The sequence below is a fragment of the Salmo salar genome, unplaced genomic scaffold, assembly GCF_905237065.1.
Source record: "Salmo salar unplaced genomic scaffold, Ssal_v3.1, whole genome shotgun sequence".
Classification (NCBI taxonomy): Eukaryota; Metazoa; Chordata; class Actinopteri; order Salmoniformes; family Salmonidae; genus Salmo; species Salmo salar.
Window position 1 is genome coordinate 46,615 of NW_025547635.1, and position 24,236 is coordinate 70,850.

Here is a 24,236-nt window from a genome sequence, read left to right on the forward strand (position 1 = left end):
TAACCTGTCTGTCTGTCTGGTCCTCCTCCAGGACCATTGTGACTCTAACCTGTCTGTCTGTCTGGTCCTCCTCCAGGACCATTGTGACTCTAACCTGTCTGTCTGTCTGGTCCTCCTCCAGGACCATTGTGACTCTAACCTGTCTGTCTGTCTGGTCCTCCTCCAGGGCCATTGTGACTCTAACTGGTGTCTGTCTGTCTGTCTGTCTGGTCCTCCTCCAGTGCCATTGTGACTCTAACCTGTCTGTCTGTCTGGTCCTCCTCCAGGGCCATTGTGACTCTAACCTGTCTGTCTGTCTGGTCCTCCTCCAGGACCATTGTGACTAACCTGTCTGTCTGTCTGTCTGTCTGTCTGTCTGTCTGTCTGGTCCTCCTCCAGGACCATTGTGACTCTAACCTGTCTGTCTGTCTGGTCCTCCTCCAGGACCATTGTGACTCTAACCTGTCTGTCTGTCTGGTCCTCCTCCAGGGCCATTGTGACTCTAACCTGTCTGTCTGTCTGGTCCTCCTCCAGGACCATTGTGACTCTAACCTGTCTGTCTGTCTGGTCCTCCTCCAGGACCATTGTGACTCTAACCTGTCTGTCTGTCTGGTCCTCCTCCAGGACCATTGTGACTCTAACCTGTCTGTCTGTCTGGTCCTCCTCCAGGACCATTGTGACTCTAACCTGTCTGTCTGTCTGGTCCTCCTCCAGGACCATTGTGACTCTAACCTGTCTGTCTGTCTGTCTGTCTGTCTGTCTGTCTGTCTGTCTGTCTGTCTGGTCCTCCTCCAGGACCATTGTGACTCTAACCTGTCTGTCTGTCTGGTCCTCCTCCAGGACCATTGTGACTCTAACCTGTCTGTCTGTCTGGTCCTCCTACAGGGCCATTGTGACTCTAACCTGTCTGTCTGTCTGGTCCTCCTCCAGGACCATTGTGACTCTAACCTGTCTGTCTGTCTGGTCCTCCTCCAGGACCATTGTGACTCTAACCTGTCTGTCTGTCTGTCTGTCTGTCTGTCTGTCTGGTCCTCCTCCAGGACCATTGTGACTCTAACCTGTCTGTCTGTCTGGTCCTCCTCCAGGACCATTGTGACCTTCATCAGGATGTCTCTGACTGTACTCCCCAGGACGGAGGTTCTCTGTGTGGGACGCCACTCAAAAACAAGACAGAGAATCACGGTAAACAACAAGAAATCAATAACCAGGAGGCCTGACCAGGAAACTCTTGTTTTAGATCATATTTAGGGCCCTGAGTGTTTCTCAGTCAGGAAAACCTCCAGGCCCTCTCTCCGTATGAGGACTGTGATAAGAAATCAATGGTTGGTTTCCCAGGCACAGATTAAGAATAGTATAGGACTAAAAGCATTCTAAATGTAGAATTTAAAGAGCTATGATGTTTGTTTTTACTACTGCGTTCCCCCTCAGGTCTGGTACCAGAGAGCCCCACCTTCTTCAACTCCAGCCCGTTCAAGGCCCTCTCTCCCCAGACGCCCAAGTTCCTCAAGTCTCTGCTGCCGGTCAGAGAGGAGAGCAAGACCAAGAGAGTCCTGGAGGCACGACCACTCCTGGGACAGGAGGTATGGGCCACAACCATCCCTCTCTCTCTTTATCCATCCATCCCTCTCTCTCTTTATCCATCCATCCCTCTCTCTCTTTATCCATCCATCCCTCTCTCTCTTTATCCATCCATCCCTCTCTCTCTTTATCCATCCATCCCTCTCTCTCTTTATCCATCCATCCCTCTCTCTCTCTCTCTAGCCATCTCTGGCCCCTTTTATCTCATCTCTCCTCTCTTTCTTTCTTTCTTTTTTCTATCTTTCTTTCTTTCTGTCTTTCCTTATTTTCTTTCCTGTGTTTTGCTTCTTCATCTCCTTTTTCTTCCCCTGCCGTTCCCATCGTTTCTCTTCATTCAGCGTCCAGTGACATCCCTCCTTTTCTGCAATGTGACAGTACATCAGTAGTAGTCATTGAAAACAGGACATTTTCCCCATTCTAAGTGAATCCAGTACACACAGACAGATATTTACTACATTCAACAGCTACTAATTCTACTAAACCTGTCTGATGATTGCTGATTGTTCTGGCTGAATGTGATCTGCTCACATACAGTCAGGGGAAAAAAAGTATTTGATCCCCTGCTGATTTTGTACTTTTGCCCACTGACAAAGAAATGATCAGTCTATCATTTTAATGGTAGGTTTATTTGAACAGTGAGAGACAGATTAACAACAAAACAATCCAGAAAACGCATGTCAGAAATGTTATAAATTGATTTGCATTTTAATGAGGGAAATAAGTATTTCACCCCCTCTCAGTCAGAAAGATTTCTGGCTCCCAGGTGTCTTTTATACAGGTAACGAGCTGAGATTAGGAGCACACTCTTAAAGGGAGTGCTCCTAATCTCAGTTTGTTACCTGTATAAAAGACACCTGTCCACAGAAGCAATCAATCAATCAGATTCCAAACTCTCCACCATGGCCAAGACCAAAGAGCTCTCCAAGGATGTCAGGGACAAGATTGTAGACCTACACAAGGCTGGAATGGGCTACAAGACCATCGCCAAGCAGCTTGGTGAGATGGTGGCAACAGTTGGTGCGATTATTCGCAAATGGAAGAAACACAAAAGAACTGTCAATCTCCCTCGGCCTGGGGCTCCATGCAAGATCTCACCTCGTGGAGTTGCAATGATCATGAGAACGGTGAGGAATCAGCCCAGAACTACACGGGAGGATCTTGTCAATGATCTCAAGGCAGCTGGGACCATAGTCACCAAGAAAACAATTGGTAACACACAACGCCGTGAAGGACTGAAATCCTGCAGCGCCCGCAAGGTCCCCCTGCTCAAGAAAGCACATATACATGCCCGTCTGAAGTTTGCCAATGAACATCTGAATGATTCAGAGGACAACTGGGTGAAAGTGTTGTGGTCAGATGAGACCAAAATGGAGCTCTTTGGCATCAACTCAACTCGCCGTGTTTGGAGGAGGAGGAATGCTGCCTATGACCCCAAGAGCACCATCCCCACCGTCAAACATGGAGGTGGAAACATTATGCTTTGGGGGTGTTTTTCTGCTAAGGGGACAGGACAACTTCACCGCATCAAAGGGACGATGGACGGGGCCATGTACCCTCAAATCTTGGGTGAGAACCTCCTTCCCTCAGCCAGGACATTGAAAATGGGTCGTGGATGGGTATTCCAGCATGACAATGACCCAAAACACACGGCCAAGGCAACAAAGGAGTGGCTCAAGAAGAAGCACATTAAGGTCCTGGAGTGGCCTAGCCAGTCTCTAGACCTTAATCCCATAGAAAATCTGAGGAGGGAGCTGAAGGTTCGAGTTGCCAAACGTCAGCCTCGAAACCTTAATGACTTGGAGAAGATCTGCAAAGAGCAGTGGGACAAAATCCCTCCTGAGATGTGTGCAAACCTGGTGGCCAACTACAAGAAACGTCTGACCTCTGTGATTGCCAACAAGGGTTTTGCCACCAAGTACTAAGTCATGTTTTGCAGAGGGGTCAAATACTTATTCCCTCATTAAAATGCAAATCATTTTATAACATTTCTGACATGCGTTTTTCTGGATTGTTTTGTTGTTATTCTGTCTCTCATTGTTCAAATAAACCTACTATTAAAATTATAGACTGATCATTTCTTTGTCAGTGGGCAAACGTACAAAATCAGCAGGGGATCAAATACTTTTTTCCCTCACTGTATGTTTTAAATCTATTGTGTGAATGGGGAGCTCTATACTCTAAATCTATTGTATGAATGGGGAGCTCCATGCTCTAAATCTATTGTGTGAATGGGGAGCTCTATACTCTAAATCTATTGTATGAATGGGGAGCTCTATACTCTAAATCTATTGTGTGAATGGGGAGCTCCATGCTCTAAATCTATTGTGTGAATGGGGAGCTCCATGCTCTAAATCTATTGTGTGAATGGGGAGCTCCATGCTCTAAATCTATTGTGTGAATGGGGAGCTCCATGCTCTAAATCTATTGTGTGAATGGGGAGCTCCATGCTCTAAATGTATTGTGTGAATGGGGAGCTCTATACTCTAAATCTATTGTGTGAATGGGGAGCTCCATGCTCTAAATCTATTGTGTGAATGGGGAGCTCCATGCTCTAAATCTATTGTGTGAATGGGGAGCTCCATGCTCTAAATCTATTGTGTGAATGGGGAGCTCCATGCTCTAAAGCTATTGTGTGAATGGGGAGCTCCATGCTCTAAATCTGTTGTGTGAATGGGGAGCTCCATGCTCTAAATCTATTGTGTGAATGGGGAGCTCCATGCTCTAAATCTGTTGTGTGAATGGGGAGCTCCATGCTCTAAATCTGTTGTGTGAATGGGGAGCTCCATGCTCTAAATGTATTGTGTGAATGGGGAGCTCCATGCTCTAAATCTATTGTGTGAATGGGGAGCTCCATGCTCTAAATCTATTGTGTGAATGGGGGAGCTCCATGCTCTAAATCTGTTGTGTGAATGGGGAGCTCCATGCTCTAAATCTATTGTGTGAATGGGGAGCTCCATGCTCTAAATCTGTTGTGTGAATGGGGAGCTCCATGCTCTAAATCTGTTGTGTGAATGGGGAGCTCCATGCTCTAAATCTGTTGTGTGAATGGGGAGCTCCATGCTCTAAATCTATTGTGTGAATGGGGAGCTCCATGCTCTAAATCTGTTGTGTGAATGGGGAGCTCCATGCTCTAAATCTGTTGTGTGAATGGGGAGCTCCATGCTCTAAATCTGTTGTGTGAATGGGGAGCTCCATGCTCTAAATCTGTTGTGTGAATGGGGAGCTCCATGCTCTAAATCTCCAAACTCTAAATCTACCATCTCATCCAAAGCGTTGATGCGCTGCACTGAACTAGCATGACATTTAGAATGCCAACCATATTCATCTAATACACATGGTTTTCCATTCAATGTGTCCTGCATGTCTGTATCAGCAGTTCCTCTAACTACCTCTACACCCTATTGACTGTACTGGACTGTGCATGTCTGTATGTTAACTCACCTGCTCCATGCATGCCTCCTGTGTGACTCCCATCTGCAGAGCATGCGCTCCTCATGTGTGGACAGCTCCGTGCTGCTCCCCCCTCCGTGCCGCGGCCATGCCCCCTGGCGCAGGCCCAGAGCGGGCAGCGAGGGCCACCGCAGCCCCTCCACCACCACCCTCACCCCTTCCACCCTCACCCTCAGTACCTGCACCAGCAGGCAGCTCTGCCTCACACTGCCACACACAGCTGTAAGTCACACACACACACACACACATGCCATGGTGTCTTGAAGTGAATACGGCATGAAGTGCATGATGTCATCAGCTCATGTTTCTTCCAACATCATCTCAACCAACCACCATCCATCCATGGTTACAGTCACTGTCCTCAATGCATTTTAATATCATGTAATAGGTGGTAGGCTCCAGTGGGGGCTGGTGACACATTCAGTCAGTAGACAGGAGACTGATTCAGTCAGTAGACATCCATGGTTACAGTCACTGTCCTCAATGCATTTTAATATCATGTAATAGGTGGTAGGCTCCAGTGGGGGCTGGTGACACATTCAGTCAGTAGACGGATCTTTGTAACAGCTGGATGGTAGAAAACATATCAAACACTTCTTTAATTCCATTCACTCAATTCAAGCCCCCTCCCCTGATAGGCTCCCCTGATAGGCTCCCCTGATAGGCTCCCCTGATAGGCTCCCCTGCAGAAAGAAACAGTAGCTGACATTGTCCCTGTGTGATGTCTGTCCTGTGTGATGTCTGTCCTGTGTCCCTGTCTGTCCTGTGTCCCTGTCTGTCCTGTGTCCCTGTCTGTCCTGTGTCCCTGTCTGTCCTGTGTCCCTGTCTGTCTGTCTGTCTGTCTGTCTCTGTGTGGTGTCTGTCTGTCTGTCTCTGTGTGGTGTCTGTCTGTCTGTGTGGTGTCTGTCTGTCTGTCTCTGTGTGGTGTCTGTCTGTCTGTCTCTGTGTGGTGTCTGTCTCTGTGTGGTGTCTGTCGTGTCCTGTCTCTGTGTGGTGTCTGTCTGTGTGGTGTCTGTCCTGTCTGTCTCTGTGTGGTGTCTGTCCTGTCCCTGTCTGCTGTGTGGCTGTCTGTCTGTCTGTCTCCTGTGTGGTGTCTGTCTCTGTGTGGTGTCTGTCTGTCTGTCTCTGTGTCCTGGTGTCTGTCTGTCTGTGTGGTGTCTGTCTGTCTGTCTGCTGTGTGGTGTCTGTCTGTGCTGTCTCCTGTGTGGTGTCTGTCTGTCCTGTGTGGTGTCTGTCTGTCTGTCTCTGTGTGGTGTCTGTCTGTCTGTCTCTGTGTGGTGTCTGTCTGTCTGTGTGTTGGCTGTCTCTCTCTGTCTGGGGTCTGTCTGTCTGTCTCTGTGTGGTGTCTGTCTGTCTGTCTCTGTGTGGTGTCTGTCTGTCTGTGTGGTGTCTGTCTGTCTGTCTCTGTGTGGTGTCTGTCTGTCTGTCTCTGTGTGGTGTCTGTCTGTCTGTCTCTGTGTGGTGTCTGTCTGTCTGTGTGGTGTCTGTCTGTCTGTCTCTGTGTGGTGTCTGTCTGTCTGTCTCTGTGTGGTGTCTATTCCAGGACTCTGAGGAAGAGACAGACATGGTCCTGAGTTTGGGCCTGGGCTCTCAGGACTTCCACAGCTTCCAGTCCTACATCCCAGAGGACTTTGCCAACTTTGAGGTGTACAACGCTACACTGGAGAGCCAGGAGGTGGGGGTTGGTGTGGCGGGGGTCAGGGGAGAGCTGAGGGGGGTCGGGGAGGTGGTGGAGGGGGATAGAGAGGGGCTCCACGGAGCCCCACCGCCAGCAGCTGCACCAGCGGTTACTTCTCCCACAGTGCCTCGGACGCCACGCTCTCTGACGTGCCATTCGGCGGCAGCGACAGCTCCGACCAGCTCAGCGCCTCCGCACTGGCTCAAGACAGACATGACCCTGACCGGGAAACCCACAATCTGCACCCCCCACGAGTCCCCCTCCTTCCACTGCACCAGCACGGGCCGAAGCTGCGCCCAGACCAGAAGTGCCTCGCCGTGCGGTGACACCCAGACCCCTGCATGTCCCCCTGGCGTCCCCTCCCAGCCCCTCCCCACCCCCCAAACCACCACCTCCCCCTCCTCCCCTGTCAGTATTCCTAACTGCTCAGAGCAGCCACCCTCACCGTGGCCCCGCAGGTGTGTCCTCAGCGTCAGCCAGGAGTTTACAGACTTCAAGGGGGCCGATGACGGCATGGAGGATCTGGGTGAGCTGGGACACTTCCAGCCTGGGGATGCAGCACACATATCCCCTGTCCCAGCGGAGGAGGAGAAAGAGTGCTCTGGCAGCAGGGACCAGACCTCTGACAAATCCCCTGGTCGTCATCAACCCACAACAACAACAACGTTCATCTCACCTCCCTCAGCCCCACTCACACCTCCACAACGGCAAAGAGTGTGTCGGCAGCGTAGCCGTGCCCTGCCCACCCCCCTCCATCCCCCCAGGCCAGCTAGCAGGAGGAGAGCCCCAGGTCCAGGAGCCAATCCAGGGAGACCTACCTCCAGGGAGCCCCTGTCCCAGCCCAAGCTGCCCCAGCCCCAACCCCAGCAGCACTGAGGCCTCTGGGGACTCCTGCAGTGGGGACGAGGGCTCTGGTTCTCCCGTGGCCCAGCTGCCTGACTGGATGGCTCCCGGGGAGCAGGTGTGGGTGGGGAAGAGGAGCGGCACGGTGCACTACGTCGGCGGGGTGGAGTTCGCCAAGGGGATCTGGGTCGGGGTGCAGCTGGACCTGGCTGTGGGTGAGTGGCTGTTTAGTTATCAAATGATGTTCTGTGTAATAATGATGTAATGGGATGCCTCCCAAACAGTACCCTATTCTTTATCTACTGTAGTGCACTATGTAAGGTGCACCCATAGTGCGCTGGTCAAAAGTAGTGTACTATATAGGGTGAGACTGTCATTTGGGACACTCTCTTAGAGTGCTGGTGCTCTGGCAATACTTAACTGACCTTAATTGGACCTGTGAGGAACCTGTCATGTGTTTGAGATGTATGGTGAATGGTCACATGACTCCTGAATATCCCCTCTGTCTCCACTGTCCAGGCAAGCACAACGGGACAGTCCAGGAGAGGGTTTACTTCCGCTGTCCTCCAGGCCACGGGGTGTTCGTCAAGCCCTCCTGTCTCACTAGAGGACCCCCCTCCATGGACACCACAGACCCCCAGCCTCTGGTCCGATAAAATTCACTAAACTCCCCAAATTCCCAGTCTTTCCAGGAATCCCAGTTGGAATATTCCCAGAATCAGGAGGGAATAAGAAGGAACTCATACCAGCATTTCTGGAAAACCTGGGAATTTGAGGAAAGTGACTTTCCACCCAGGACTATCATCTAAAGGGGGTCCCCAGATCCAGAACAGTTCCTACTAGACCAGGCCCAGATCCAGAACAGTTCCTACTAGACCAGGCCCAGATCCTGAACAGTTCCTACTAGACCAGGACCAGATCCAGAACAGTTTCTACTAGACCAGGGCCAGATCCAGAACAGTTCCTACTAGACCAGGGGCAGATCCAGAACAGTTCCTACTAGACCAGGGGCAGATCCAGAACAGTTTCTACTAGACCAGGGCCAGATCCAGAACAGTTCCTACTAGACCAGGGTCAGATCCAGAACAGTTCCTACTAGACCAGGGTCAGATCCAGAACAGTTCCTACTAGACCAGGCCCAGATCCTGAACAGTTCCTACTAGACCAGGGTCAGATCCAGAACAGTTCCTACTAGACCAGGGGCAGATCCAGAACAGTTCCTACTAGACCAGGCTCAGATCCAGAACAGTTCCTACTAGACCAGGGTCAGATCCAGAACAGTTCCTACTAGACCAGGGGCAGATCCAGAACAGTTCCTACTAGACCAGGCTCAGATCCAGAACAGTTCCTACTAGACCAGGGTCAGATCCAGAACAGTTCCTACTAGACCAGGGCCAGATCCAGAACAGTTCCTACTAGACCAGGGCCAGATCCAGAACAGTTCCTACTAGACCAGGGGCAGATCCAGAACAGTTCCTACTAGACCAGGGTCAGATCCAGAACAGTTCCTACTAGACCAGGGGCAGATCCAGAACAGTTCCTACTAGACCAGGCTCAGATCCAGAACAGTTCCTACTAGACCAGGGGCCAGATCCAGAACAGTTCCTACTAGACCAGGGCCAGATCCAGAACAGTTCCTACTAGACCAGGGCCAGATCCAGAACAGTTCCTACTAGACCAGGGTCAGATCCAGAACAGTTCCTACTAGACCAGGCCCAGATCCAGAACAGTTCCTACTAGACCAGGGCCAGATCCAGAACAGTTTCTACTAGACCAGGGCCAGATCCAGAAGAGTTCCTACTAGACCAGGGCCAGATCCAGAACAGTTCCTACTAGACCAGGGCCAGATCCAGAACAGTTCCTACTAGACCAGGCCCAGATCCAGAACAGTTCCTACTAGACCAGGGCCAGATCCAGAACAGTTCCTACTAGACCAGGGGCAGATCCAGAACAGTTCCTACTAGACCAGGGCCAGATCCAGAACAGTTTCTACTAGACCAGGCCCAGATCCAGAACAGTTCCTACTAGACCAGGGCCAGATCCAGAACAGTTCCTACTAGACCAGGGCCAGATCCAGAACAGTTCCTACTAGACCAGGGCCAGATCCAGAACAGTTCCTACTAGACCAGGCCCAGATCCAGAACAGTTCCTACTAGACCAGGGCCAGATCCAGAACAGTTCCTACTAGACCAGGCCCAGATCCAGAACAGTTCCTACTAGACCAGGGCCAGATCCAGAACAGTTCCTACTAGACCAGGGCCAGATCCAGAACAGTTCCTACTAGACCAGGGCCAGATCCAGAACAGTTCCTACTAGACCAGGGCCAGATCCAGAACAGTTCCTACTAGACCAGGACCAGATCCAGAACAGTTCCTACTAGACCAGGGCCAGATCCAGAACAGTTCCTACTAGACCAGGGCCAGATCCAGAACAGTTCCTACTAGACCAGGGCCAGATCCAGAACAGTTCCTACTAGACCAGGCCCAGATCCAGAACAGTTCCTACTAGACCAGGGCCAGATCCAGAACAGTTCCTACTAGACCAGGGCCAGATCCAGAACAGTTCCTACTAGACCAGGGCCAGATCCAGAACAGTTCCTACTAGACCAGGGCCAGATCCAGAACAGTTCCTACTAGACCAGGGCCAGATCCAGAACAGTTCCTACTAGACCAGGGCCAGATCCAGAACAGTTCCTACTAGACCAGGGCCAGATCCAGAACAGTTCCTACTAGACCAGGCCCAGATCCAGAACAGTTCCTACTAGACCAGGGCCAGATCCAGAACAGTTCCTACTAGACCAGGGGCAGCTGTCAGCGCTCAACAGCTGAGGCCGAAAACCAGCTCTTCTCTCATTCTCACCCTCCCTCTGTTCCACTAGACTTCCGATCATGTGTTCTGTCTGTGGGTATAAACATCTGCTTTCCCTTTAACATATCTGTCCCATGCGTTTTATGAAGGCATATCATCATTCAATATCGTTGTTCACTGAAAGTCAAACGCACACATCCAAGTTTCCTGCTGCGTTATTTTAGCTAGAGAGCGTGTAGATGGATAGACATGACCCACACGTGTTTATCTAACGCTAGTATCATTCAATCAGCTCAGCAGCTGATCCTGTTGAAACACCAGATCTTCCTGTAATGGTGACAGAGTTGTCATCTGGGGTGTGTGGATCCAGAATGTACTAGTGTTGATAACTCACTGATATCCGGATTGGTTATCCAAGTCACTGTGATATGTCGTCAGGGGTAACCAAAGAACTAAGGTTTCATATCTGCTGTTTTAACTGATATCTTATGTTGCTTGTGTGTGTGTGTGTGTATGTGTGTGTATCTGTGTGTGTGTGTGTACATATTATATGTGTGTCAAAGTAAACATAGTGCCTAGGCCACGAGTCCTCCTGAACTTTTGGGCCGTCTGCAAACAAGTAATGAATTGAACATGAATTGATGAATCATGAATTTGAAGATGTACAGTACGTATGACTGTGGATGCTATGTTGCCCATGAAGGCTTCATTAGCCTGTTGTTGGTGGTGTACTGTAACACTGTGGAATGACAGACAACCCCTCCACTGAAACTATTGGGACTGTTGCCATTGCTGACTGACTGAATCATGCTTCTTGCACTGGAGTGGATCAACCCTCGCAGAGTTCCTCAGACAAGACTTCTGTCTTCCATTCAGGACAAATGAAACATATACTATCCTATTTGTGCGTGTTTCTCGACTGTCCTACATTGTGCCTCTCAAGGGGGTGGAAACTGAGGAGTCCATGTTGGATCTATGCTGTGTCAACTATCTGAATGAAGCGACTAGGCTTCCTCTGGGTCGTATTCACTAGGCACAAAATGGAAGAAAATGGACTGAAAAGGGGAAGGAGTACATGAACTTGTCCAATAAGAAACTCTGGTTTTTGTTTTGCGAAACATTTTCCGTTGCAGAACGTTTTGCTACGGTGTACACTAATGAATATGACCCCGGTTGTGAGGATTACTTCACTGAGTATACAAAACATTAAGAACACATGCTCTTTCCATGAGATAGACTGACCAGGTAAATCCAGGTGACAGCAATCCCTTTTTGATGTAACTTGTTAAATCCACTTGTAGATGAAAGGGAGGAGACAGGTTAAAGAAGGATTTTTAAGCCTTGAGACATGGATTGTGTATGTGTGCCATTCAGAGGGTGAATGGGTAAGACAAAATATTTAAGTGCCTTTGAACGGGGTATGGTAGTAGGTGCCAGGCGCACCGGTTTGTGTCAAGAACTGCAACGCTGCTGGGTTTTTCACATGCAACAGTTTCCTGTGTCAATCAAGAATGTTCCACTACCCAAAGGACATCCAGCCAACTTGACACAACTGTGGGAAGCATTAGAGTCAACGTGGGCCAGCATCCCTGTGGAATGCTTTCAACTTCTTGTAGAGTCCATGTCCTGAGAAGTTAGGCTGTTCTGAGGGCAAAAGGAGGTGCAACTCAATATTAGTAAGGTGTTCTTAATGTTTGGTATACTCAGTGTATACTATAATGCATTGTGCCTCTCAAGGGGGTGGAAACTGAGGCTAGACTGGGCCTGACTGAAGGCTGGCTGGCCTGATGCATTATGACCTGAAGCTCACAGGCATTTACAATGCCCTCCACCAATACCCTGGACTGTTACTGTTAGGTTGAATGCCCTCCTCCAATCCCCTGGACTGTTACTGTTAGGTTGAATGCCCTCCACCAATACCCTGGACTGTAACTGTTAGGTTGAATGCCCTCCACCAATACCCTGGACTGTAACTGTTAGGTTGAATGCCCTCCACCAATACCCTGGACTGTAACTGTTAGGTTGAATGCCCTCCACCAATACCCTGGACTGTAACTGTTAGGTTGAATGCCCTCCACCAATACCCTGGACTGTAACTGTTAGGTTGAATGCCCTCCTCCAATCCCCTGGACTGTAACTGTTAGGTTGAATGCCCTCCACCAATACCCTGGACTGTTACTGTTAGGTTGAATGCCCTCCACCAATCCCCTGGACTGTTACTGTTAGGTTGAATGCCCTCCACCAATCCCCTGGACTGTAACTGTTAGGTTGAATGCCCTCCACCAATCCCCTGGACTGTTACTGTTAGGTTGAATGCCCTCCACCAATCCCCTGGACTGTTACTGTTAGGTTGAATGCCCTCCACCAATCCCCTGGACTGTTACTGTTAGGTTGAATGCCCTCCTCCAATCCCCTGGACTGTTACTGTTAGGTTGAATGCCCTCCACCAATACCCTGGACTGTAACTGTTAGGTTGAATGCCCTCCACCAATCCCCTGGACTGTAACTGTTAGGTTGAATGCCCTCCACCAATACCCTGGACTGTAACTGTTAGGTTGAATGCCCTCCACCAATACCCTGGACTGTAACTGTTAGGTTGAATGCCCTCCTCCAATCCCCTGGACTGTTACTGTTAGGTTGAATGCCCTCCACCAATACCCTGGACTGTAACTGTTAGGTTGAATGCCCTCCTCCAATCCCCTGGACTGTAACTGTTAGGTTGAATGCCCTCCACCAAACCCTGGACTGTAACTGTTAGGTTGAATGCCCTCCACCAATACCCTGGACTGTAACTGTTAGGTTGAATGCCCTCCTCCAATCCCCTGGACTGTTACTGTTAGGTTGAATGCCCTCCACCAATCCCCTGGACTGTTACTGTTAGGTTGAATGCCCTCCACCAATACCCTGGACTGTAACTGTTAGGTTGAATGCCCTCCTCCAATCCCCTGGACTGTTACTGTTAGGTTGAATGACTAACGATGAAGCCTACCGAAGCCTACAGTGATTTGCTCTGACAGCATTTTCTATGTTAATTTGACTAATGAGTAACATTTAAAGTATTTTTTAAAGAGGTACTCATGTCAACAAATGAATGGAGTTTCTTTTACAGGGAGAGCTGTATGAACGGGGGATAGACACTATGAGGAAATGGGAGGGGAGAGGAGGGGACGTCACATAGTTTTACAACCTGAAGGATGAACCATGTCTCTAACATTTTGTATTTTATTGGAGCTGTGGATGTGGCTAGCTCTGGTCCAGGGGGTTAGTGCATTCCTCGCTAACGCCCTGGACCAGAGCTAGTTGTGGCTAACTGTGGTGGGACTGAGGAGAAATAGAATTTTAAAATGCTGTAAAAGAAACCCAAGACCTTACTTTAAAGACAAGATCAAAGCTGCTCTCCCTAATGAGGAGTTGTACATATAAATATATTTGAACATAGTATTATTTGCAATATTATAATGTACAGAATTGTATTTATATTGTATCTCAACAAACTGTTTTAATTGGTACCAAGATGTTCTAGAATACAGAACGTTTACAATCTAAACACTTGTGTGTGTCGCCTCTTATTTGCATCCAATCAGTTGAGTCAATGCAGGTATTTATTGAGTCAATGCAGGTATTTATTGAGTCAATGCAGGTATTTATTGAGGCAATGCAGGTATTGAGACTCGTGCAACTATTTCTTTGTGATTATAGTCTCATTGTAGTGTTTGAGTGTAATTCAAGGTGTCCAGTAGGAATAATTATACTGAACAAAAATATAAAGGCAACATGTAAAGTGTTGGTCCCATTTTTCATGAGCTGAAATAAAAGATCACAGACATTTTCCAAATGCACAAAAAGCTTATTTCTCTCCAATTTTGGCACAAATTAGTTTACATCCCTGTTAGTGAGCATTTCTACTTTGCCAAGATAATCCATCCACCTGACAGGTGTGGCATATCAAGAAGCTGATTAAACAACATAATCATTACACAGGTGCACCTTGTGTTGGGGACAATAAAAGGCCACTCTAAAATGTGCAGTTTTGTCAAACAACACAATGTCACAGATGTCTTGTCACGTCCTGACCAGCAGAGGGCATAATTGTATTAGTTTTGGTCAGGACGTGGCAGAGTTTTTCTATGTTTAGTTAATTGAGGTTGGACTCCCAATTGAAGGCAGGTGTGTTGAGTTGCCTTTGATTGGGAGTCCTATATAGTAATGTGTATTTTTCTTTGGGGTTGTGGGTAATTGTTTCTTGTTTAGTGTGTTTGCACCTGACAGGACTGTTGGCTGTCAGTTTCCTTGTTTTGTTTGTTATAGTGTTCTTTCTAATTAAATTGAAAGATGAATACTAACTCCGCTGCATTTTGGTCCATTCCTGAAGACAGCCCTTACAGAATTACCCACCACAAAAGGACCAAGCAGCGGAGGAGGAGGGAGCCACAGGAGAACAGCGTTGATGGATGGACTTGGCAGAAGGAGCGAAGATTCTGGGAGGACAAGTTAAGGGAGCTAAGGGAACCCGAGAGGCAGCCCCAAGACATTTTTGGGGGGCACAAGGGCTGTTTGACGGGGCGAGGATGGAGCCCCAGGCCAGCTCCCCGTACCCTGTTTAGGCTGAAACAGACTGGACAGGTCCCGTGCTTTGGGGTTGGGGCTGTGGTGAGGCCTGGGATTTTCAGGCCGGTAGGCACAATACTAGCGCCCCGCTTGTGCCAGGGCGAAGTGAGCATCGAGCCTGAAGGGGTGATGCCAACCCTGCGCTCAAGACCGCCAGTGCGCCTCTACAGTCCGGTGTTTCCCGCTATACGCACTAGCATGGAGGTGCGTGTCTCCAGGCTGGCACGTCCAGTACCAGCCCCACGCATCAGGCGTCTAGTGCGTCAGCCCAGCCTCGCCAGTCAGGAGCTGCCAGAGCTGCCCGGCAGTCAGGAGTCGCCGAGCCGACGGCCAGTCAGGAGTCGCCGGAGCCGCCCGTCAGTCAGGAGTCGCCGGAGCCGCCCGCCAGTCAGGAGCCGCCGGAGCGGCCCGACTGCCCGAGCCGCCGGTGCGGCCCGACTGCCCGGAGCCGCCCGAGCGCCGGGCGCCCGCCTGTCCTCCGGCCCAGCCCGAGCGGTCCGTCTGCCAGGGTCAGCCCGAGCGGCCCGTCTGTCCGGCGCAGCTATCGGGCGCCACCGAAGTGGGCGACGCCGAAGGTGGAGCGAGGTTCACGTCCCGCACCTGAGCCACCTCCTGGATAGGTGGGTTGGAGAGGGAGGGTGTAGCACAGTGCCGTCGTTGACGGCAGCCACCCTCCCTTCCCTCCCTTATTGTTTAGGGGGTATTGTTTATTGGTTTTGTTGGGGTATTTGGGATTTTTTTTTGTGTTTTCTTTTTTAAGGTGCATTCCGGGGTCTGCACCTTTAGGGGGGGGTACTGTCACGCCCTGACCAGCAGAGGGCGTAATTGTATTAGTTTTGGTCAGGTGGCAGAGTTTTTGTTTTTGTTTTTCTATGTTTAGTTAATTGAGGTTGGACTCCCAATTGAAGGCAGGTGTGTTGAGTTGCCTTTGATTGGGAGTCCTATATAGTAGTGTGTGTTTTTCTTTGGGGTTGTGGGTAATTGTTTCTTGTTTAGTGTGTTTGCACCTGACAGGACTGTTGGCTGTCAGTTTCCTTGTTTTGTTTGTTATAGTGTTCTTTCTAATTAAATTGAAAGATGAATACTAAAACTCCGCTGCATTTTGGTCCATTCCTGAAGACAGCCCTTACATGTCTCAAGTTTTGAGGGAGTGTGCATTTGGCACCCTGACTGCAGGAATGTCCACCAGAACTTGCTAGACAATTTAATGTGAATTTCTCTACTATTAGCTGCCTCCAATGTCATTTTAGAGAATTACGTCCAACTGGCCTCACAACCGCAGACCACGTGTAACCACGCCAGCCTAGGACCTCCACATCCGGATTCTTCACCTGTGGGGTTGTCTGAGACCAGAGGAGTCTTTCTGTCTGTAATAAAGCCCTTTTGTGGGGAAAAACTCATTCTGATTGGCTGGGCCTGGCTCCCTAGTCGGTGGGCCTATGCCCTCCCAGGCCCCCCATGGCTGCACCCCTGCCCAGTCATGTGAAATCCATATTTTAAGGCCTAATGAATTTATTTAAATTGACTGATTTCCTTATATGAACTGTAACTCAGTAAAATCGTTGAAATTGTTGCATGTTGTGTTTATATTTTTGTTCAGTATGTTACTGTATGCTTCATAGTTGAAATGCTGTGTCATTGGTGCAATATTATTTTCAAAGGTTGTGTTTTAAGACTGGTTTCACTAGGTGGTGCTAGTTAACAGTCTGAGTTAGAGGTAGTGCTCTCCACGGTCACCCAGAGAAGAGACTGAGTTAGAGGTAGTGCTCTCCACAGTGACCCAGAGAAGAGACTGAGTTAGAGGTAGTGCTCTCCACAGTGACCCAGAGAAGAGACTGCGTTAGAGATAGTGCTCTCCACAGTGGCCCAGAGAAGAGACTGCGTTAGAGGTAGTGCTCTCCACAGTGACCCAGAGAAGAGACTGCGTTAGAGGTAGTGCTCTCCACAGTGACCCAGAGAAGAGACTGTGTTAGAGGTAGTGCTCTCCACGGTGACCCAGAGAAGAGACTGCGTTAGAGGTAGTGCTCTCCACAGTGACCCAGAGAAGAGACTGAGTTAGAGGTAGTGCTCTCCACAGTGACCCAGAGAAGAGACTGAGTTAGAGGTAGTGCTCTCCACGGTGACCCAGAGAAGAGACTGAGTTAGAGGTAGTGCTCTCCACAGTGACCCAGAGAAGAGACTGTGTTAGAGGTAGTGCTCTCCACAGTGACCCAGAGAAGAGACTGCGTTAGAGGTAGTGCTCTCCACAGTGACCCAGAGAATTGACTGAGTTAGAGGTAGTGCTCTCCACGGTGACCCAGAGAAGAGACTGAGTTAGAGGTAGTGCTCTCCACGGTGACCCAGAGAAGAGACTGAGTTAGAGGTAGTGCTCTCCACGGTGACCCAGAGAAGAGACTGCGTTAGAGGTAGTGCTCTCCACGGTGACCCAGAGAAGAGACTGCGTTAGAGGTAGTGCTCTCCACGGTGACCCAGAGAAGAGACTGAGTTAGAGGTAGTGCTCTCCACAGTGACCCAGAGAAGAGACTGCGTTAGAGGTAGTGCTCTCCACAGTGACCCAGAGAAGAGACTGAGTTAGAGGTAGTGCTCTCCACAGTGACCCAGAGAAGAGACTGAGTTAGAGGTAGTGCTCTCCACAGTGACCCAGAGAAGAGACTGCGTTAGAGGTAGTGCTCTCCACAGTGACCCAGAGAAGAGACTGAGTTAGAGGTAGTGCTCTCCACAGTGACCCAGAGAAGAGACTGAGTTAGAGGTAGTGCTCTCCACAGTGACCCAGAGAAGAGACTGAGTTAGAGGTAGTGCTCTCCACAGTGACCCAGAGAAGAGACTGCGTTAGAGGTAGTGCTCTCCACAGTGACCCAGAGAAGAGACTGAGTTAGAGGTAGTGCTCTCCACAGTGACCCAGAGAAGAGACTGAGTTAGAGGTAGTGCTCTCCACAGTGACCCAGAGAAGAGACTGAGTTAGAGGTAGTGCTCTCCACAGTGACCCAGAGAAGAGACTGAGTTAGAGGTAGTGCTCTCCACGGTGACCCAGAGAAGAGACTGAGTTAGAGGTAGTGCTCTCCACAGTGACCCAGAGAAGAGACTGAGTTAGAGGTAGTGCTCTCCACGGTGACCCAGAGAAGAGACTGAGTTAGAGGTAGTGCTCTCCACGGTGACCCAGAGAAGAGACTGCGTTAGAGGTAGTGCTCTCCACGGTGACCCAGAGAAGAGACTGCGTTAGAGATAGTGCTCTCCACGGTGACCCAGAGAAGAGACTGCGTTAGAGGTAGTGCTCTCCACAGTGACCCAGAGAAGAGACTGAGTTAGAGGTTGCCAGACAGCAGTGGTGATTTTAGCATGTAAATCTTGGTGGGGCAAAATCCCAAAACAAATTTGGGATGCATGCCAGCAAAGTCACTACACAACACAACACTAAACAATACATGAATTGCACTATAACAGTGTCAAACGGGGACAAACAGTGCCCACAAACTGTTAGGGCCTACATAAAATCGTCCCAACAGAAGAGCTTTCTTTTCAGCACCATGGAGTGAATCCTTACCACCGCTACACCTGGCTATCAATAGAGCCTTGTCTGGCAGCGAAACAGTTCATTCAGACTCATTTACTGCCTTTAAAAAACATAGCTGATATGGCTGACTTGCTTAAACAAATGTGGTTTCTACTGACAATTGAGATGTATAAACTATGGCATAAGGGGACGACGAGCGGATAAGAGGCAATCGTAATTTTGATCAAGACATTAGTGAGAGAGCTAGGACAGACGTTGTCAATATAACTGTTTATCACTTTTGAAATGTACAGCAACAGAATTCAGAACATGAGCCGTTCTTACAGTATTCTCTCTGCACACCAAGTCAGAACCGTAGGATAAATAAAGGGGGCATATAAGCAGACAATGAAAGCTCTTACAATATTTGATGATTACATTTCTCTAAAACAGGCTATAGGCTACATGTGCACCACCAAGTTAGAACAGTAGGCTAAGTTATGAGGGGGAAAGGGACCAAATTATTAGGGGGAGGCACATGGGCTACTAACAGCTTACTACACAACATACACTCAGTATTGCTTTCTTAGCTACAGTATACATATCTCTCTGGCATATTACATCATTTATGCAGCAGCATACAAGACATTTTTGGACTCACCTTGTTGTGCTGTTATCACTTGAACAGGAAGGTGGTGCGGTGGTCCTTCTTGTGGCCAAATTTTGTCATCAAACTTTGTCATCAAAGTCTGCTATTCTCTGGATTTATGGTGCTGTCAAGACAACTGGGAACTCAAAAGAAACAAGGTAGAATCATGAAGTCAGTGATCTTCCAGTCGTAACTCTTGAAAGAGGCCCGAGTTCCCGACTTGGTATTCCGAGTTGGATAACCGTTCAAAACGTATTTTCCCAGTCGGAGCTCGTTTCTTTACGAGTTCCCAGTTGTCTTGAACTCACTGAAGTCTGAGAATTCACAGTTCTGAGTTTCCAGTTGTTTTGAGCGTGGCAGAAGTCATGCTGGATTGACGGCTTGGCCAATGTATTCAATCTTTTCTGGCCCATGGTGTTGCATGTGAATGTTTAACCTTTTAAGCTTGGAAAAGAGACCCTTAAACCCAGACTTGGACCATACACCCTTTCCACTGAATAGCAGGCTAGTGATTGCTTTGCAACACTTGCAGTCAGCCACTGATTCCTGAATTTGCAATTTCCAACTTGTTGTGTAATGTTTATGTCCAATGGCCAATGAGCACCGATACGTTTTATCTATAAATTCTATTCATATGACAAGGCTTGAAAAGGATTTGCCAGTAGATTGTCAACTTGATTCATGATGATGACTGCATGCTTGCTAGCTAAGATTTTGAAAGTATGATGTTGACATGATCAGTCCAATCAAAGCTACGGTAGATATAATGTGATTTGATGTAATTTTATCTGTGGCCAATGACCTTGAGTCTTCTTGGATGGGCACTTCTAATGTAACTCTATGGCAGCACCCAAGAGGCTTGAATTTTCGAGCTCTCCCTATAGATTTTGACGTGACGAAGTGTCCCCAGGAGTGACAGAACACTGAGCCAATCACTTCACAACTAGAGAACATGACCAACCCCTACGCTGTGTATTTTCCGCTGCCTGCCCCACCACCACAGAAAACACTGAGCTAGGATGAAACACCTGCATGTTGGAGATGTCTTACTCAAGAAAACACTGAGCTAGGATGAATCACCTGCATGTTGAGATGTCTCACTCAAGAAAACACTGAGCTAGGATGAATCACCTGCATGTTGGAGATGTCTCACTCAAGAAAACACTGAGCTAGGATGAATCACCTGCATGTTGGAGATGTCTTTCTCAAGAAAACACTGAGCTAGGATGAATCACCTGCATGTTGGAGATGTCTTTCTCAAGAAAACACTGAGCTAGGATGAATCACCTGCATGTTGAGATGTCTCACTCAAGAAAACACTGAGTTAGGATGAATCACCTGCATGTTGGAGATGTCTTTCTCAAGAAAACACTGAGCTAGGATGAATCACCTGCATGTTGGAGATGTCTTACTCAAGAAAACACTGAGCTAGGATGAATCACCTGCATGTTGGAGATGTCTTTCTCAAGAAAACACTGAGCTAGGATGAATCACCTGCATGTTGGAGATGTCTTACTCAAGAAAACACTGAGCTAGGATGAATCACCTGCATGTTGAGATGTCTTTCTCAAGAAAACACTGAGCTAGGATGAATCACCTGCATGTTGGAGATGTCTTACTCAAGAAAACACTGAGCTAGGATGAATCACCTGCATGTTGGAGATGTCTTTCTCAAGAAAACACTGAGCTAGGATGAATCACCTGCATGTTGGAGATGTCTTACTCAAGAAAACACTGAGCTAGGATGAATCACCTGCATGTTGGAGATGTCTTTCTCAAGAAAACACTGAGCTAGGATGAATCACCTGCATGTTGGAGATGTCTCACTCAAGAAAACACTGAGCTAGGATGAATCACCTGCATGTTGGAGATGTCTTACTCAAGAAAACACTGAGCTAGGATGAATCACCTGCATGTTGGAGATGTCTCACTCAAGAAAACACTGAGTTAGGATGAATCACCTGCATGTTGGAGATGTCTCTCTCAAGAAAACACTGAGTTAGGATGAAACACCTGCATGTTGGAGATGTCTCACTCAAGAAAACAAAAAAGAGACAATGTTTGTATGTGGCTTTATGTATATTACATGTATTAATGCCAAAATAACATGCAAAACAGGCAACAACAACAACAATATATATATATATTCTTTAGCTAAACAGGTGGGGCTCAAAACAGCCCTGAATGACGGGTCGCCACTTCCGGACAGACACTATCCTGTGACACACTATCCTTATCATGTGACAGACATTGTCCTGTGACAGACACTATCCTTATCCTGTGACAGACACTATCCTGTGACACACTATCCTTATCATGTGACAGACATTTTCCTGTGACAGACACTATCCTTATCCTGTGACAGACACTATCCTGTGAAAGACACTATACTTATCCTGTGACAGACACTATCCTGTGACAGACACTATCCTTATCCTGTGACAGACACTATCCTGTGAAAGACACTATACTTATCCTGTGACAGACACTATCCTGTGAAAGACACTATCCTTATCCTGTGACAGACACTATCCTGTGAAAGACACTATACTTATCCTGTGACAGACACTATCCTGTGAAAGACACTATACTATCCTGTGACAGACACTATTATCCTGTGAAAGACACTATTCCTGTGACAGACACATTATCCTGTGACAGACACTATCCTTATCCTGTGACAGACACTATCCTGTGACAGACACTATACTTATCCTGTGACAGACACTATCCTGTGACAGACACTATCCTGTGACAGACACTATCCTGTGACAGACACTATCCTGTGACAGACACTATCCTGTGACAGACACTATCCTGTGGGACAGCAGTACATAGACCTATGGATGACAGACTGAGTTGTCAACACAGGTGTTTCTTGTGAGCTCAGCTCTACATGAAGGGGACTTTGCCCCAAATGGCAACCTATTCCCTATATAGTGCACTACTTGGCCGCAAGAATAGGGTGCTGGGGACAATGCTGTCTGGATATCTGCTTTTGACTGCTAAATTTACAGGGACTCCATCTGTGGCTTGGTTTTGTAAGGGGATCCTGTCTGCCTTAGCCACAGCCTCAGACCCAGCACCGCATCACAATACTGTCTGTCTGGCTGGCCGCCTGGCTGTCTGTCTGGCTGTCTGTCTGGCTGGCCGCCTGGCTGTCTGTCTGGCTGTCTGTCTGGCTGTGTGTCTGGCTGGCCGCCTGGCTGTCTGTCTGGCTGGCCGTCTGGCTGTCTGTCTGGCTGTCTGTCTGGCTGTCTGTCTGGCTGGCCGCCTGGCTGTCTGTCTGGCTGTCTGTCTGGCTGTCTGTCTGGCTGGCCGCCTGGCTGTCTGTCTGGCTGTCTGTCTGGCTGTCTGTCTGGCTGGCCGCCTGGCTGTCTGTCTGGCTGTCTGTCTGGCTGTGTGTCTGGCTGGCCGCCTGGCTGTCTGTCTGGCTGTGTGTCTGGCTGGCCGCCTGGCTGTCTGTCTGGCTGTGTGTCTGGCTGTCTGTCTGGCTGTGTGTCTGTCTGGCTGTCTGTCTGGCTGTCTGTCTAGCTGGCCGCCTGGCTGGCCGTCTGGCTGTCTGTCTGGCTGGCCGCCTGGCTGTCTGTCTGGCTGGCTCTGGCCGCCTGGCTGTCTGTCTGGCTGTGTGTCTGGCTGTCTGTCTGGCTGTCTGTCTGGCTGTGTGTCTGTCTGGCTGTCTGTCTGGCTGTGTGTCTGTCTGGCTGTCTGTCTGGCTGTCTGTCTGGCTGGCCGCCTGGCTGTCTGTCTGGCTGGCCGCCTGGCTGGCCGTCTGGCTGTCTGTCTGGCTGTGTGTCTGTCTGGCTGTCTGTCTGGCTGTCTGTCTGGCTGGCCGCCTGGCTGTCGGTCTGGCTGGCCGTCTGGCTGTCTGTCTGGCTGGCCGCCTGGCTGTCTGTCTGGTCACTCCAAAGAGAGAGTTTCAGACCAATTCTTCAGCTGGTTCTCTGTTGCTCCAATTCCAAATTGACCCCCACCCCTGGTCCTGGGGCGCTAGCAGGAGATTCATGTTTTTTATTTAACTGACCTGAAAGACCAGGTTTGTTGAATTTAGGCAATCATTGAACTGATCAATTAGCTCAGTTGGTCAGGTGTGGTGTGTGGTGCCTAGTTGGAACCAAGTCCTGCATTACCTGCTGCACTACAGGAACAGGGTTCCCTACCCCTGCACTAGTCCATAGTAACCAGAGTATTTGAGCGGCGTTGAGCGGTCGGAAATCGCTCTTGGAGTGATGCTGCTCCAGCGCTCCAAATCCTTTCCCAACCGCTCGGCAGTCACAGGAGAAAACAAGTCCTAACTGCCACTCCAAATTCACTCCATTTATTAGAATCACCATTTAACCAACAGCCATCTATTGTTGTGACTACCTGGACCTACCATTTGGGTTTGAAGTATTGAAGACCATATGATTTGAATGAAAGGTATTTATGAAAAGGTGAACGTAAGAAGCGCTCATGATTTCTAAATGTTATAGTAAACAGCATACGGTATAAACACTGTAAACAGGTCAGCAGCCTGACAGGGAGCCTGAGAAGGAACCATTCATTATTTAGGCTATATTATTTACATTATTTCAAGCCTATGGCCTACAAAGAAAGAAGTTGTGAAGCATAGCGACACTAGGCTGGTAGAGAGTCAGGGACATTTAAACAACATTTGGTTGTATTCAATTATTACAGTCTATAAATTGCGCATATAGGCTGTGACTTTGAATTAAATACAAATTAAATGAAAAATCCCTTAAAAGGCTAAAGTGCCTTTGAATCCATTTTTAGAAACACCCGTTTGGCCCGAGTGGTACTTGCCATGGTGCCTGGAGAGCAGAGCTTTCAGAGCCACTGCGGATGCTAAACACCCTTTTGGCCGCTCTTGCCAGGCTGGGCAGGGATGCCGAGTTAAAAAAAAATGTATTTATAGGTATAAGGCCTAAAGGTTTTTAGGCAAAATAACCCAATCAAAACGGAAAGCTCCTTGAAATGTGGAATATGCCAGGCCTATTGGTCCAAAATCAATGATGGCCTATTGGTCCAAAATCAATGATGGCCTATTGGTCCAAAATCAATGATGGCCTATTGGTCCAAAATCAATGATGGCCTATTGGTCCAAAATCAATGATGGCCTATTGGTCCAAAATCAATGATGGCCTATTGGTCCA

General features: G+C 48.6%; 1 protein-coding gene and 1 long non-coding RNA gene across 2 annotated transcripts in view; both read left to right on the forward strand.

Moving 5' to 3' along the window:
* LOC106606041 (kinesin-like protein KIF13A) overlaps positions 1-8,495 on the forward strand; it is a 55,002-nt gene extending 46,507 nt beyond the window's left edge. Inside the window, exons 14-19 of the mRNA XM_045711473.1 lie at positions 1,065-1,161; positions 1,408-1,559; positions 5,038-5,229; positions 6,551-7,007; positions 7,099-7,743; positions 8,048-8,495. Coding sequence (XP_045567429.1) covers positions 1,065-1,161; positions 1,408-1,559; positions 5,038-5,229; positions 6,551-7,007; positions 7,099-7,743; positions 8,048-8,184 — 1,680 coding nt within the window. The 3' untranslated portion in view covers positions 8,185-8,495. The remainder of the gene's footprint in view (positions 1-1,064; positions 1,162-1,407; positions 1,560-5,037; positions 5,230-6,550; positions 7,008-7,098; positions 7,744-8,047) is intronic.
* A 1,735-nt stretch (positions 8,496-10,230) lies between these two features.
* On the forward strand, positions 10,231-13,883 carry LOC123732132 (uncharacterized). The gene is made up of 2 exons (XR_006762986.1): positions 10,231-13,176; positions 13,300-13,883. It is a non-coding gene; the product is annotated as an uncharacterized lncRNA (long non-coding RNA).
* The last annotated feature ends 10,353 nt before the right edge of the window (positions 13,884-24,236 follow it).